The sequence below is a fragment of the Myotis yumanensis genome, unplaced genomic scaffold, assembly GCF_028538775.1.
Source record: "Myotis yumanensis isolate MYYU_CA2020_CCGP unplaced genomic scaffold, mMyoYum1.0.hap1 SCAF_1, whole genome shotgun sequence".
Taxonomy (NCBI): domain Eukaryota; kingdom Metazoa; phylum Chordata; class Mammalia; order Chiroptera; family Vespertilionidae; genus Myotis; species Myotis yumanensis.
This window is the reverse complement of record NW_027223752.1, coordinates 58,251,639-58,269,323: the sequence shown is the minus strand read 5'-3', so window position 1 is coordinate 58,269,323 and position 17,685 is coordinate 58,251,639. Positions and strand designations below refer to the sequence as shown.

The 17,685-nt window shown below is 34.0% G+C and overlaps 1 protein-coding gene across 6 annotated transcripts in view; it reads left to right on the top strand.

The window, feature by feature from the left end:
• The window catches only part of TCF12 (transcription factor 12), a 365,067-nt gene that overhangs the window by 295,850 nt on the left and 51,532 nt on the right, over nt 1-17,685 (top strand). Inside the window, exon 1 of one of the 6 annotated variants that reach the window (XM_070422022.1) lies at nt 10,174-10,361. The exons of 4 other annotated variants lie outside the window; for them this stretch is intronic. In XM_070422022.1, coding sequence (XP_070278123.1) covers nt 10,293-10,361 — 69 coding nt within the window. In that variant the 5' untranslated portion in view covers nt 10,174-10,292. Of the gene's footprint in view, nt 1-10,173; nt 10,362-17,685 lie in introns of those variants that run through there. One more of the 6 variants, XM_070422034.1, reaches the window with a different exon arrangement.

Genomic DNA, 17,685 nt, shown 5'->3' with positions numbered 1-17,685 from the left:
TTGACAGAAAAGGGAAACCGTAGTTATCTTCCCATACTGAATTTCTCATACTAAAATTATCTTCAAGATTTTGATCATTTGTCACTGCCTGTTGTCCAAGCCACTGTTATCTCTTTCCTGAATTATGGCAACATCTACCCAACTGCTCTCCCAGTTTCCCTCCAGTCTTTTTTTAACACAGGAAGATCCTTTTAAAATCTAAGTCAGATGGTATCATTCTTTGGCTCAAAATCCTCCAGTAGTGTCTGTTATCACTGTAATCCCAAAATTCGTAACATGGCTTTCAAAACCCTTCTTATCTATCTACTGCTACCTCTCAGACTATATCTGTCACTAATTCACCCTTCTGGCCGTTCTGCCCTCTTTACTGTTCCTTACAGATAGCAAGCACTCTCCTTCCTCAGGGCCTTTGCATTTACTCTCTGCCAGAGCACACATCCCTTAGTAGCCACATAGCTAGTTTTATCACATACTTTTCTCTTTGATGACATATCATTTTATTACTGGGACTCTTGTCTGACCATCCTACATAAAATGGCAACCATGCTCCCCCCATCACTGCCCTTCTCCTTCCTCCTGCATTTTTCTCTATAACACATTACCATCTGATATACTATATAATTATTTGTTATATTATTATTTGTTTCACCCAGGAGAAATTTTAAGGCAGGGATTTTATGTTGCTTATTGCTTTAGTTGCAGCACCTAGTTGCATAATAGATACCCAGTGAACATTTGTTAAATAAATGAACAAACTCACATGATTAGCAATACAGTCATAGCTCTTTCTTCCTGGCTCAGTTGACTCAGAAAGTATAAAGAGCATCCTGTGTTATCTAAACTCAACATCCTTCAGGGAGAACTACAGTATATTTGAACCAATATAGATTCTATAGAACTAATATAGATTCTATATTATAAAACCTTTAGCATGCTTAAACTTTATAAAAGCATATTAGGGAAGGGGGAAAGCTCCAATTTTTTCATCAGAAAAGTGAAAGTATTTTCAGTGGCTTAGATCACTGAAATTCTTCCCATTTACACAGTATAGTCTTACCCTCAGTTAGATATATTAGAACCAGGAAAACCTGCATTTGATTTTCCATGTGAAGTTTTATCATTTGATAATTGTGTTCTTACAATTATATAATCTTTATTCCAGTTTCAACAGTAGTAACACAGTCTGAACCTTTTTTTTTTTTTTTTTTTAATATATTTTATTGATTTTTTACAGAGAGGAAGGGAGAGAGATAGAGAGTTAGAAACATCGATGAGAGAGGAACATCGATCAGCCGCCTCCTGCACATCCCCTACTGGGGATGTGCCCGCAACAAAGGTACATGCCCTTGACCGGAATCGAACCCGGGACCCCTCAGTCCGCAGGCCGACGCTCTATCCACTGAGCCAAACCGGTTTCGGCAGTCTGAACCTTTTTTTATGCATCGATCATTTAAGTCTGAAATAACCAGTGTCGGGACAACAGGTGTCCTCAAGATTCCATACCTATTGTACCCTGTAAACTTTCTAACCTACAAATTCATTACAGCCACCTTTGTTTATAGTTTGCTTAACAATCTCTTTTACTGATCTAAATTATCCAGCCTAAAGGCACAAAGAAGCACATCACAGGCCCAACTTCTGTACAGTGCAGGAGCCACAGCCTACTTAATTAAGATGGGCTCCCTATTGCCTCCTTAACTCTTCGTTGCTTGCTAAAAATATAACACAGGCATCTCTGTAGAGGCTTACATGTTTATTTGAAGGACATGGCCAAAAATATTTTATTTTCCATATGATACTGTGTTAAACATAATATATTTGACTTGTAGATCAAATTGCACATTAGTGAGAAACAAAAGTTGTCAAATGAATTAAACAAGAGCAAAGTTCAATAAGAGTTGTTACTTACCTCTTGATAAGATAGCAACCTTTTCCTCTTTTTTTTTCTCACTATTTTGTTCTAGACACTAGGTAACTTTTTAAAAAAATTTTAGTTTTAAACGAAAGTATTACTAGGTAATTGAAGTATATTACTAACTCCTTATGAAAATACTTCATTTGCTAGTATAAATGTTATTAGAATACAAAGCATTTGGATTCTCTTTTGTATCTACCTTTCATGTAAGGCTTTAGGCTTTTAATTATGCCACTTGCAGAGATGATTATAAAAATACTAGAGGCCTGGTGCATGAAATTTGTGCATGGGTAGGATCCCTAGGCCTGGCCAGCGATCAGGGCCAATCGGGCCTTCCAGCTGCCAGCCTGGGTCTTCCTTCATTCCGCACTGCCCCCTGGTGGTCAGCACACATCATAGCTAGCGATCAAACTCCCAGTTGAACTCCCATGGGGACATTTTGCATATTATCCTTATATATATATATAGACTAGAGGCCCAGTACACGAAATTCATGCACGGGTAGGGTTCCTATGCCTAGCCAGAGATCAGGGCCAATCAGGTTCCCCGCCTCCCCACCACCTCCTTCCTTTGCCACCCATGTGCTGCCACCACGTGGTTCCCCCGCCTCCCTGCCTCTCCACCTCCTCCTTCCCTTGCTCTTTCAGCGCCCCACTGCCACTGCTGGTTGCCCACCATGTTCTGTGCCGCCCCCTGGTGATCAGCACATGTCATAGCGAGCGATCAAACTCCCGGTCTCTCAGTAGAACTCCGGATAGGACACTTTGCATATTAGCCTTTTATATATATATAGAAGATAATTTAAGGTTGCTGTGGACACTAGCTATTATCTATGCTAGTGAGTCACAGCCTGGGTCTTCAAAAATAGCAATCTGAGATGTAAAATATTTCAGAATACCTATCATATTGTGTAGTTTATTGAAATAAAATTACCCATGCTAGTTAAAACAACAAGTTTCTTGTATTAGAATTGTTTCAACTTAGCATGGCAGTGCTTCATTTTCCTTTAATTTGAAGTTCTGAATGGAAGTTACATGGCTTTGTTTTTGGTTTTTTAATCAGGGAAAAAATATTCATTATAACTCAGTAAAAAGGAGTTTGGAAGACCAAAACCTTTCAAAATAAGAATTCGGTGTTTTGGGGTGGAGTAGATAATAAAAGGTTTTATTGGTGGTGAAATGGCTAGGAAATTTTTGGCCTAGTTTATTTTAATGCCTATATTTTGCAGAAATGGAAAGTTAGACTCAGGAAAATTCAAGACCTAGCCTAAACTCTCATGCCTCCTAAGAGGTGCAGGTAAAATCCAGATTCCTATATCTCCTGACTCCAAGTCCAGTGCTCTTTCTCATCATGACATCAGTATGACATCACAGCATTTGAAACCTGAGCAGCCTCTCTCACATTACAGAGTACTAATGAGTGGTAGGAAGACAATACTTCTGCCCTACTGTGTGTAAACATGGTGTAGATATAGAACAAGTAGCTTAACAAATTCCTTTTTCAAAGTTTCCCATCTGTTTCCCAATCTGTCTGGTACGGGACACTTATTGTTAGAGTGGTATATTGCCTTCATTGGTGCAGCACATCAAACGTTAGTCAAACTTTATTTTTGTTTTGCCTTGTTCTACATTTAACTGACACCATCTCCTATCTCCCCCTGCCTAATATACCTGTCTTCAATGTGTTTTCAAAATGAAATATTATTTGGCTTTTGTTGAGAGTGGTCACCAGAAATAACAGTAAGAAACCATACTTTACCCCTAGCTGGTTTGGCTCAGTGGATAGAGTGTCGGCCTGCAGACTGAAGGGTCCCGGGTTCGATTCCGGTCACGGGCACATGCCTGGGTTGTGGGCTCGATCCCCAGTAGGGGGTGTGCAGGAGACAGTCGATCAATGATTCCCTCTCATCATTGATGTTTCTATCTCTTTCTCCCTCCCCCTTCCTCTCTGAAATCAATAAAAATGTATTTTAAAAAAACAAAAAAACCCCACCATACTTTAAGATAGTTCTTTTCATAAATTCAGGATCTGCGTAATTTCTTTCAAAACATATAGCTAAAATTAACTGTGCTTTGTTATTTGATTATTTCAAATATGGGGAAGATGATTTGGTAGACTCATTACTTAATTAAAGGTATGAAGTATTAAAAAAATTACTGCCACTAACAAGAATTTTTACTAAAACAAATCATAGATTTGGGGCCAGAAATAACATGTTATGTAGCTCTTCAGATTGCAGATTCTTAAAATGGCTCTAGGCTGAGATGCAGATGTTCTTATCTCTTTAAAAATAATTTTAAAATAGAATAGAATATCTTGGTGCTATTTCATTTCTCATAAAGGACCTGGCTCTTTCCAGGTCAGATGAAAAAAATTGCATGGGTCGGAAAAAGAAAAAAAAAAAAAAGATGGCTGGCACTTTCCTAAGGGAGAGCTAACTCAACCCAATAGCAAATTGTTTACCTTGTACAGATAATTTTTTAAATAGCTTTGTTTGCTTAGTTTTTTTGTTGTTGTTAGGTTGCCTAATAAGTCAATAGTGCAGAGCTGTATCCAGTCTTGGAAGCTCTTCAGAAGTGCTAGCTTAGTAAGGAATTTAAAAACCTGGGTGTCCTCTTCATTCTTTTTTTTTTTCAACTTGTGCATGTACCGTTAGGCAGTCCTGTGATTATAGAGCCATCTGCAGGAAAATTATCAAGTTGCAACATACTGGTTCTCTTACCATGTTATTTCAAGTGGTAAATGAGAAACGACAAACTGCTATTCCTGTGGGAAAAGAAATGGACAGCCAAGAGATGCAGGAATTGTTAGGGAGGGGGAACCCCCGCCCCCATTTAATATTTCAAAGAAAACTGCTTTGTTACAGTTTGTGATTTTTAAAAAAACATGCAATTTGCTTTGGGTTTTACATATTTTCAGGAATTACAGTTCTCTCTTATTTGAAAGGAGTGTCTAATGATTGCCTTTTAGAAGTTTTATATGACCTGCCAGCTCTGTTAGTGTTGATGTCAGAGGGATACTATTTATTTACCTCAGAATGAGATTTATTTGCTTTCTCCTCCAGGAGATACGGTTGTTTTACACATCCTCATTACAGTCATGGTTGTCAAAAGGGGAGTTAAACAGGTATTGTTTTGCCCTATAAATGCAGTTTATGTAGCTGATTGTTTCCATTGGCTATACAGGTATGTTTTCTAATTTGTTAATCATTAAGCATTTCTAAACTCAAGTTAGACTAGAGATTTCTGTAAACAGATAATAATAAATCTGATGTTCTTTGAGACAGGTGATATGATTTGTGAACTTTAGCATATCTTTTTACTCTTCTCTGAGAAGTATATGTTTATGTGTGTGTGTTGAAATATTGAAATAAGTTGTATACCAGTACTCAGACCAATCTGTAGTATCATTCAGTATAACTCTGATTATTGGTTTGGCTAAGATTTAGGTAATCACATATAAGGCACAATTGGAACAAATTTTTCATCATATCACCTGAATAAAGATTACAAAATCAGGTTTTTTATTTTTAATATTTTCATACAGTGGAAAGACAATATTTGGAAGTCTTTTTACTGATTGATTGGTATCAGCAAGATGAATGATACTGTTGAATTAGAAAGGTGCACTATATAATTTCAGGTTCAATAGCATTATTTTTAAATAATATGCATTGAATGTTATTGGATTGGTTTAAGAGGGATGCATTGTTTTACTAGAATTTTATATTCTTAATTTTTTTGTGGAAAGCAATTTTTCTAAATTATGAGGATATTGAAAAAAAGACCAGAAGAGCCCTGACCGGTTTGGCTCAGTGGATGGAGCGTTGGCTTGCTGACTGAAAGGTCCCAGGTTCGATTCCGGCCAAGGGCATGTGCCTTGGTTGCAGGCACGTCCCCAGTGGGAGGTGTGCAGGAGGCAGCTGATCGATGTTTCTCTCTCATCAATGTTTCTAACTCTCTATCCCTCTCCTTTCCTCTCTGTGAAAAATCAATAAAATATATTAAAAAAAAAAACCAGAAGACCAACTTTATGAACACTTAGAAAGGAAATTTTTTTACAAAGTAGTATCTACTAGAAAAATCTACAATATAATGTTTAGATATAAAACCTAGAATTTTGGTGTCTGATTTAGTTAGCCAACTAAATAAATACTGCACACTTAGGAGACAGCATGCTCTCATAAGTCATCTCTCTACAAGCTAAGTAAGAGGAGGCTTTGAGAAGGGTCTTTTGCTTTGTATCACCCCACTTGTAGATTCTTTCACTTACTATTCTTTTAAACCTATCTTTATCCCCAACATCCTTTGCAGCCAATAATTTATTAGTTATTTACTTAATTTCACACTTTAGGAAAATACAGAGTTCAGTCCTGGCAGGGTGGCTCAGTTGATTGGAGCATTGTCCCCTACACCAGGGGGTCGTGGATTCAATTCCTAGGTTGTGGTTTGATCCCCAGTTGGGGCACCTATGGTAGGCAAACAATCAATGTTTCTCTCTCACATCAATGCTTCTCTTTCTCTCCCTTTCTCTCTCTAAAATCAATAGAAACATATCCTAAGGTGAGGGTTTAAAACAACAATAATAAAAATTTAAATTAAAAAATGTACAATAAGATTAGTAACATTCAAGGTTTGTAATTCAGTTAAATTAAATTTTTTTGAAAAGCTTTTTATATTTTAGGTCACTCTTGAAACATTCTTGCTTTAAATTCAAAAACAGGTATGAGAATTATAGTGATCCAGTATCACATATAAAGAAGAGCTAGTAAAATAGCTTAAAACACCACATGGCTATTCCCAAGAAAGACTGCATAGCTCTCCAAGGAAGATCTGTCAATGTCCCAATCAACAGAAAAATAAGGAAAAAGAAAATTTTTGCATAGGGACCTGGAATATAAACTGAAGTAGCCAGAAAGTCCCTACCCAGTAGACTTTTGAAAACATCTTTTCTTAAATCTTCAGTAAAGCCGTAAATTGCTTAGGCAAAGCACTTCATAGCTTTCTCTTATCTAGTTTACGCCTATACTTGATGGCTGTTAGAATGGCAATAAACAGCACATCCTGAACCACTGAAGAGGGTAAGCATATTTGAAAATCAGTGAAATCCAGTAATTCTCAAACAAGGAATCAATAATATGTGATGTAAAAGTTCATCTAGCACTTTTATTGTTAATAAAAGATGTGTGGCTCCAAGTCATATTTTTTTTCTCAGAGTTCTCTGACATTTTCATGAATCATTTTGCCCTTGTGTATAGTATCCCATTTGGCTATGAAACTTGGTGATTTTTTTAGATTTTGGACTAGGTGGTGTGACTATTGAGTCAGATCACATAATCTTAGAATAACACAAATGGTTATGTAGAATTGTGGATGGAAACAATTCAGGATAAAAAGTTCATGACACTTCAGAGCTCCTGTGCAGACTGCATGTCTGTCTGAAATCAGGTTTAAAAAGTGGCCCTGGCTCCAGCTGACTCATTTTGTCAGACGAAGTCACAGGATTAACCCTTGACATGTTCCTTAAAAAAAAAGGCAAAGATTAAACAACTGCATTGACTAGAGCAGCACTTGATCTGTCTATATACATTTTTTCCTGTAATATGATTCTCCATAAGAAAAAAAAATTGTGCTGCAGCTGTTCAATAAATTAAATTATTTCAAAAAATATTTTTGAGGAAGAGAATACGATTTTATCATAGAAAGTAATTTGTAACTGTGATAAAGAAAATGACACCAACCAATTTTAGTTTCTTTTAAGTAAGGTAATTTCAAAAAGATGATATTTTGGAGCAACAAACTTAAAAGGCCTTACCATAATGTACAAGTAAAATATGGGAGCATTTTATTTAGATTACCACTAGTTGTTTATTTTGTGTGTGATTTATTATTTTTGACGAATGAGTTTAATGTCATATTTAGGTAGATCTACCTTACCACCACCACCCCTGTTTCTAGACACAATATTAAATAGTAAGCTGTGTATACCTAGTGAATGTACTATGTATTTGGGGGGAGGAGTCTTAAATACACATATATGAATTTTGTATCTGTGTTTTTGAGAAGAGGAATGAAGAGTAGAAACAAAAGCTTTTAATTACTCAACTCTGTTTAGAAACTATTATATTTCACATTCAGGTTTCAGGTTTAACTGCAAATCTTACCTAGTTGTTTAATAAACTGCTTTAGAACAGTAAAAGATTATGCTGTCTGACTTTAATCTGAATTTTTTTTTTACTTGAATATTTGTTTATTCCTTTCAGAATATTAGCTAGCTGCCTAAAAGAACTAATGGTAAAGTACTAAAATTTTTGTTGTGCTTTTAATAGCCAAGATTGTGTAGTTGGACTTACATTATGCTTTTGTTTTATCAGACACCATAGTACTCTCTCTTTCCTGGCAAGCCCCAGAGAAATGAGCCTGACAACTGTAGGTGGATTTTTTTTTTTTTTTAGCCCATATAAAGTTTTCTCAGTTTGAAATAATGATTGTAGGGAAAAAAATGTTGAAGTATTGTCAGTGCTTTGTGGCTATCTTTCCCCGATCCTGCTTCAATTTCTATTCAAAAGTAAGGTGTGTGTTTTTAAATTAATCATTAAGAAAAAAGGAAATTTCATTTTAGATGGTTAATTTTCCTTTTTTAAAGAGTAGCTGTTCTGTTAGAAAAAGACTGTGTCTATGAAAGACTAAAATTTATTTGAATGGTTTTAAGGCATGGCATTGTTAATTGTAAATCAAAGCTTTTTACACAGTTCTCTAAGGATTGAAATGGGTCTTTGTGGTCTCTCAGGAGGGAGGAAGTTACAGACCCCTCCGCAGACTGGCATTTTAATAGTCTGCTGTACAGTGATGTTCTTTTGCAGCTGCTGCTTAGTCTTTTCTGTATCTGGAGAGTGTGGGGAGGTTTTATTGTTATTCCAATACCATCAGCTTTTAAAACATTGAAGTTAGCTGGCCTCATTGTCTGACTTAGTTTTATTACTATAATTTGATCACTATGTTTTATAAGAATGGGGGGTCCCTTATAGAATATTTCTAAGTTGGAGTTCTGCTTCATCAAAGCTATCAAAAGTAATGTACCCCAATTGGCAGCGTATGAGCTCTCCTCTGATTAACACAGTACTGTTAGAATCTACAAGGCACAGAGAGAAGCGATAGTACAAAAAGGTTTTGATAGGAGCATATCAGAGAAAAGTTGATATTCTAAAAAATTGTCCACACCAGTTTTTAAATAACAAAATATGTTTGTGTGTGAGAAATACGGATTTGCAGACAATGTCTAAAATCTTTTGACTTCTAAATATAATGAATTTTTGAAATCTATGAGATTTGAACACTGATTATTTGTTCTTTTTGAGAAATTTAAGCATTAACATTAAAATATATATATATAAACAATAATTAACTTAGAAGGAGGAAAGAGTTCAAAGAAACCTTTTTTAGGTTATCAGCCAGAGTGTACATTCTGTCTGTTATACACACTGGCTTTTCACACTTTTTTATAAGGGAATACAAAACCTTGTTTGTTTTTTTTATTACTGAATTGCTTAATACATATTAGATGTTCTAGAAGAGTGCAGCCCATTATAAACTTTTAACTGGTATAATGAATGAGGAATTTAAGGAGCTTTATAACTGAAAACCTATTTTTTGGACTGAACATTTCCATGAAATGTGTTCCTTTCCCTTCTTTCTCAATAATACTTTTATAAACTTTTTTTAAAAATCATTGTTTGTTCTACCTAGTTAAGAGGTACTTACATGACAGGTCTGCTTTCTCCAGGAAGTGATTTTGTACAAGGCTTAACTGCCTAGGTCCCTCTAACTACATATGAATCAGTGTTTCCAGTTTCTGATTGCTTGATCATGTGTTTATCAAAGTTGGAAGCAACTTTAGACCATGCCAGATGGTAATGTTGCTAAAGGTGTGGCAAGCTAGGTTTCCCAGCCACAAGTGCTCTTATTTAATTAAAACTAAAAACAGATGAGCAGATCTCTCCATTTGCCTTTCTTTGAAATAGATAATCTCATATATATGGCAAAATTAATAATTCCTTGAGATATTTATTTCTAGGAAACTGCTTTTTTTATTTTTTAGCATTTGTAAGTGACATGTATTTTTTTATACCCTAAAGTTTATCTTATCGCTATTCTCCACAATGCAAGGACTTAATAGAAATTGAAAGAGATTACACTTACGGCATAAACCCTCCCTCTCTGCTCTGTGAGTTGGTTCAGTCCTGTTTTGCATAAGTTCCTTTTGAGTAGATCCATGTGTGGATGCATAGTGCTGAAGACTTAACTCTAGCTGTGTGGATGTATGTCTTGGAGAGAATCTCTGTGCATTAGCTGCAAACAGTAACATTTTCAAAATCAACATGTATTGTGCTTATCCTGTTCCTGGAATGGGCAGCAATTCTTTGATGTATTATTACAATGGGAAAACGGTAAGTCTTTTTTCTTTGTTCATATAGCTTTTGACTGGCTTGTTTAATGGAAAACAGTTTAGATTAATTGCTTTTTACTAAAATCTGTGAGGTTTTGTTTTATAATTTTCTACAATACATTTAGATTGTGTATTTTTTTTGTAAGTAGTGTCGGTAAAGTTGTGTCTTTGACACAGTTACTCAGTAGTTGTTGGATTTTATTTTTAAATAGTATAGAAAATAAACTTAAATTTTTGAATTATTATTTTTAATGCCTGATTTCTTTACTAGCAATGAGCTTGAAAGTACTTTTGTTTTAATGTTTTACTATGTTGTAAACATAGAATGTATATATAAAGTACACACACATATATAGACAGAGAAGATTCTTTTCTTTAATGCTTTCTAGATAGAAGGCAAAGATGAAAGTCATATTGGGTATTCATAAAAATAACAAGTATGAAGCTCTGGGAATGATTAGGGAAGCAGTCAGCTAGTGAGGGCCGTATTTCCTGTTTGGAGTTTCAGGTCCAGAGCCCGACTTTACTGGGATACCATCTGTTTCCAATCAAACTAGAATTTTAACCCTGTGCAGATTCATAAAATAAATCACTATTTTTCAAAGAATGCATTTATATATTTCCCAAAGAATGTATTTCGGTCGATTTACAGCACATGGTTAGATGTTTTAAAATAATACCTTTCTGTGTTGCTAAGTAAGACTTTTCTATTCTTTCATTACTTATTGATTATTTAGTATGTTTCTGCAAAAATATCTTTAAATCAAGGATTTTGTATATTTCTAAAAAGACAGTGAACTTCTTTGGAAGACACAATAGGAGGGAGTTACCTTTGTAAGATAATTGTTAAACATTATAAAAATGTTATACTAATGAATAACAATCTTGGGTTTGTGTCAGGAATTCAGTATTTTTCTCCTTAATCATTCCCCTAGAAAGTTTTCCCTCAGGTGTCTTATTAAATACTTATATAACTTTAGTGTTTTGGTGGGGGGTGTGGTGGGTTGGTTAGGAGTAGAGACATATTTTATGTTAATGTGTGAAATTAGGAAATTTGATCACATTTCCCAAAATAGGTATAAAAATTCAACTACATTTGTCCCTACCCTTTCTACCACTTGAATGTTTTAAAGTAGCGTACAGGATGGGGGTAAAAGTATTAACAGTTGTTTGTGCAGAAAATAATACAATAATTGACAAATAATAATGCAAGAATAAACTCTGTTTCACATACTCAACAACTGTAAACCCACTTTTGCCCCACCCTCTCTATTTCTAACCAGGGCATATGAGAACTAATGAAAGCACTTCTTCATTCTCTGATTGCTTCAGTAAGGCCTCTTTGAACTCTGTTAGCATTTGGTTGTTAACTTTTGGGTAATATTTCTTAATAGAGGATAATCAAACCAAACTATCCTTACTTAAACTCATTAAAAAGTATGTGTTCACACTGCCGGTATAGGTAGAGCTTTAGAGAATGTGAGAGGTAGGTTTCGATGGGGTAATATAAGTGAAATTACTTGATCTGTATATATATTTCCTTGGCAACTGTCTTTCAAATGTGAAAATATTTTTCTTTTATGTTCAATTTTAAGTAAAATAGTCTGTTTGAAGGTGGTGGTGGGGTGGTGGTGGTGGTGGTGGTGGTGGTGGGAGAGAGAGAGAGAGAGAGAGAGAGAGAGAGAGAGAGAGATATCAGTAAAATTATTTATACGGGACCCTTGAAGAGAGACTATAACTCAAATTGAGTTTAGATTTTATTCTTTTGAGAGCACAGATCACTCTATTACAACATTTCTCTTTGTTCTACATTGGGGGGGGGGGGGGGGAGCAACAGCTTTGATCTTATTAAGTATTTCCAGGCTTAGTGTAGATGACAGAGCTAGTATGGTAGAGAAGTGTAGCCAGAAATTGATAGCCTGCGCCTGATACAGGTCAGAGGTGACTTTTATGTTCCTGAAAAATGCATAAAGAGATGATATATTTATTGTCTTAGTCTTCTGTATCATAGGCCCTGGTTTTATATGTATTTTCGTATATGCATTTTATTTTTACCACCTCTATCTAGTTTTTTATTATTATTCTCTTACAACTCTTCAATGAGAAAATCATGTGGTATGCAATTACATTATCCAAAGACTATGTAAATACTTCAATCTTAGTATATATTAGGAAATGTCTACCTACCAATGTTTTATAGTAAAAACTAGCACTTTAAGTTAATATTTCTGGACCTGAAATATACTTCCTCTTTTTAGTCATGGAATGTTTATATAATTCTCATAGTAAACAAGTTAAATTTAAGCTCACTCTTTGATCCCATTTTATCAATTTATTTTAAGATGATAGGGCAGATTAGTATTTTGAAATGCTAATAAATTCACATTGATTTTATTTTTACGATTCCATTATGGGTATTGTGTGAGAGCAAGAAATCCTAAGTGATACTAGTCTTAAACAAAATGCTTCCCCCCCTTTTTTGTTTTGTCTTTATTTTTAAATTTTCAAGTTGATTGTATATATTTTGATGATATTTGGGGTATTTTAATAAGACTGGCAGACTGTAGGGGAAAAAATCAGAAAAGAATCTTTTCATATTTTATTATTTAAGATTATGTGGCCGTATTGTATTGTTGGGATATAACACACTTGGACACCTATATGCAGAAAAGAAAAGCCAAAAATGTTAACCCTATTTTCCCACTGTTTGAAAAGTGAAGGGGTTAATGTTCTGAATCATACATAGCTATAGTTAGCTACATTCTGTATCATACTGTAAGCTATTAATATGTGTTTATGATAGAGGACTTAAAATCAATTGAATATTATCTATTTTTTTGAGATTTAAAAAATAACAAAAAGAAAAAAAATAGCAAGGAATTATGGGTTTCTGAACTCCTTATATATAAAGAACTTGGCCTGCATTCAGTTTTCTCATTGATATGACTAAATTGTGTCCTTTATGCAGAAAACTAGAAAGTCTTAGGGGTAAAGGAAGGAAAGTTTTGGGAGGAGAAGATGCCTCCTGTTTTCTTCACATGAGGATTCTGGAGTTTCTGCCTTTCTCTCATCTGATCTGCCTCCATTTTCTAGGCCTTGAACTGAAGATGCTGCAAAGTATTCCAGGTATAAAAATTGTAGCAAGTACAGACATGATGCTCTTCTAATTGTATCAGGGGATTATTTTAATCTTATTAGAGACAACATAGAAATCCAAGTTTTAAAACTCAGGCTTAAAGACACATTTTGAATATTGAACTTTTTTGTATAGAATCTGGGAAAGAAGAGGAAGGCACTAACGTGATTATAAGGGCTACTCTGTGTCAGGAACTATGCTGGGGGTGGCGGGGGCTTCATGTTTACCTCATTTAATTTTTGCATTTATTCTATCATTTATCTGTTTCTAGCCTTTTATAAGTAAGGAAAATGAGGTTCAGGGAAGTTAAGTAACTTGCTCAAGCCCCAGTTAGTAAGTGCTTAAGCCAGAATTGAACCCAGGTCTCTCTCCCAAGAGCAGGTTTTCTCTTTTATATCATCCAAGAGCAAAGCAACTAGTCTCCATAGCAAAGGGCCTAACTTCACTTATCCTTATTACCATTTATATCAAAACATACTACAATGGAAAGAAAATGTAACAGAAAAACACTGGGCCATTCCTAAAAATAAATAAATATATTTTGATCAGGCTAACAATTTTCTGAATGCTAATTGATGTGGTCAGTCAAGCAAATTTTTATTTCTGTTTAAGATGAAGAACTTAAAACTATCCTAAATATGTTTAAAAACTCATGTCTCCTCTTTGAATAGAAATCGTAGTACTAGAAACTGGTTTAGCATAGTTTTAGCAGCTTTCTGCCCACATAATTTGTATTTCATAAGAATTAGGGTCTCAAGTAGCTAAAATGGCATTGTAAATATTTCTAAGACTTATTTTTCAAATAAACATTTTCAGTTAATAAAAGCACATAAACCCCTGTGAGAGTGTATAGAACTACATTTGTGTTTTGTTGGGGATTTGCTGCTAATTAACAAGGGAAAGAAAACACAATTAAATTAATTCAAATTTCCAGGCTGTCTGTGGGCCCAATAGAGTTAAATCTAATGTATATGATGAGGAAAATATGAAGTCATTTAATAATTCTGTAAAGGTAGAATACTAAAGACATTGAGTGACAAGGACTTCATCTTAAATCTTATTTGATTGTTTATCCCTTTACCAAAAATATCTGAGACTATATTCCTGATATGAATCTAAGAAGGTCTTTTTTTTTTTTATCCTGATTCAAGTGAGCACAAATATCAGTGAGTTAAAACCATAGGCCCTGCCAAGAGAGTATGCTGTCACTCACTGATCAACTTTATTAATGTTAGAAAGAAGTTTATGTCCCTTTTGACTAGTTAATAAACATGTTAAAGAAAGGGATCAGGTGCTGTATTGTTGGATCTAAATTTCTTTAAAATGCAGGTAACTAAGAAATGACACTCATTGATTTGTTCAAGTACTATATTATCCCAGCATACAAATTTCAAACCCAGTCCTTTAAAAATTTCACAGTTTATCTCTCAGGAAAATTTTGTGGTTATTATAGAAATGTTAGCAGTTACAATAAAGAGCTAATGAAATATGCCCAGTGCTGTTAAGTTATTAAAATGTGCTTGACTTACCTAAGAAGTTTTTCTCACAATTGAAAACCAGTAATATTCAATTATGCTTGTTAGACAGCAGAAGTAGCAATTAATTTTAAGCAGTTTTGTACCAAAACTGAATTCTTTTTTCTTACTATTATTAGCAAGGACATTTTACTTCATCCTAAACATGTCTCTGGAAATTCTTGAAAAAAGATACTGCTCTTATTTATGAAATTATCAAAAATATACATATATATATATATATCTTTTATAGGAATTATCATTGTTTTTAGCACGCTAATTAGGTGAAAAGAATCTTCCATAGAGATGGTTTCTATGTCCCTGAGTTAGTTCTTGTGCTTCAGACATTTTACTTTTTAATGCCTTTGGTTTTAGTTCTTGTGGTATTTAGTACTGGAACTATCCAAATATTTTCTCCCTAGGTTTGCAATCACCATAAAATCTATTGTCATAGATTGGGCTCTATGGCAAAATTTGTTTATGTAATATTAAAATACTAAAAGCATTAAGATATTTATCAAATCTGTCATTTGTGTCTTAGATATGGGGGAATCCTTTGATTAGACTGCTGTTTCATAGATTTAATTAAATGTTTTAATTACTTTTTCTTTGGGGTTATGTTGTTTTAATATTGATTAGAGAAGGAACAAGGAAAGTGGGAAGACCTAAATTTCAGAAACTTTAAAATTTTGCCAGTTAGGTGAAAGATGCTTTTTATCTGAGTGTATACATAATATCAGTATTTATAGTAAATAATGGATCCAAAGTGATCAGAAGAATAAATAGGAAATCATTTTTAGGAAATTTCTTTAACTTCCTCTAACATTTATCTAGCATTCTTATCTGAGTGAGTATAATTATTAAACAATTTATCTACTCTTTTTTAAACAGCTTATTTTTTACTAAATTCAGGTCCCACAAAATTCAGGAAGCTGTTATTTGTGTGTGTTACAATGTGTGGAACCTGCATAGGTAATCAGCAATAACTAAAAAGTAAATCTTATAATAATTACTTAGTTTTTCTTTTTTAGTTTTTGAGTGTTAACTCTTAAATGTGCACATTTTAAAAATTATTGCCCCCAAAATTTAATTAATAGTATTTCAGGATTTGACTTTAGTTGGGATTTTCTTTTTTAGGTTTTAAGTACCAGCTTGTAAAATTTTATATTGTTTAATATAAAATGTAGTTATATAAAATATATGATTAATTAAATGGATGTTCTTGAATATGATTTCACATTTTTATTTTAAAATTCTGATGGTAAGATTAATTAGCCAAATGATTGTGTTTTATTTTGTTGATAACAGTTGTGCTAAAGATTATTTCTATTTTTAGCATAACGTTTTTTACATATTTGTGCTAAATATGTAATAAAGCATTTAATGATCTTTAACTTATTATAACTTAAAAGAGAACTATTCAAAGTATCTTTACAAAAGAACAAATAGAAGCTTAAGCATATTGAAATCTTGGTAATAATTTCTGTTAGAACATGCTCAGAACAATGGATAAGCTTCTCTATCTTCCTTTCCAAATTAGCTGAAGGTGTTCCCAAGGTGAGGGTTTAGGCTGATTATGGTTTTGATGGGCCTTGGAGCTTATGAGACTGCTAGAATATTTCTTTTAAAGTAATGTATGTGATTTTAAACTGTTAGGTAAAGAAGAGTGATCTACATCTGTGTTGTTCTGTAGAAGCCACTAGTCACATATAACTAAACTAATTAAAGTTTCATTTCCTCAGTTGTACTATCCACCTTTCAAGTGTTCCATAGTCACGTGTAATTAGTGGCTGCTATTGTACAGCACAGATATAGGACATTTCCATCATCACAGAAACCTCTATTGGCCAGTGCTCATCTAAAGCATTCTTCTCATTTCCTGTAGAAAGTTTCTTAATTAGAATATACAGCTATTCTCATCTCTTCATCATTTGGAATATTTAAAAATATCAGTCACCACATAGGCAGTGAATCTATTTTAAAAACCATGGGGAATGACATTGTCTTTTAACTCATCACTGGGTATGACAAGATAAAAGAAAAGATCATTTTAGCAAAAGCTTTTTACTTTCTTGCATCTTTTCTCAGTAAGCATCAGAAAATAATTATGCCTCCCTGCTTTGCATAGATGTTTCCAATATTAATTACATGAAGGATGCATTAAAATCAAGAGCATAGTACACAGCCCCAGCCTCTAGAGCTAAACAAAGTGGCTGCCCTGAATTTGGGGTTATCCATATGATTGAACTGAACCATCCAAACAGGAAAAGGGGAATCTTTTTGCTAACTTAACTCATTGCTTATATGTTTTAACATTCCAAGGATAATTGTGTGATCGCTATAATTGTAAATATTCATCCCTGGTGTACTCTATTACTCTTAAAAAAGTCAATTTGTATGGATGGGATGAGGACATTAAAGATATTAATGTGGATTTGTTCTTTAACAATGAAAGGAAGATACTCTTAGATTTTCAGTTATATATTCATTCAAGTTGGAATAAATGTTATGGTTCTATTCACTAGACACTCAAATTTTCTCTCATCACCATTCCTGAAGGAGAAAATGTAAGTGCGTGGGAAAGAAGAAAGACAGTCTCATGATAGCTACTGTGAGCCTGACATTCTTAAATGGAGCTAGAATTCTAAAGACAATTTCTGAGTACCACATTTTAT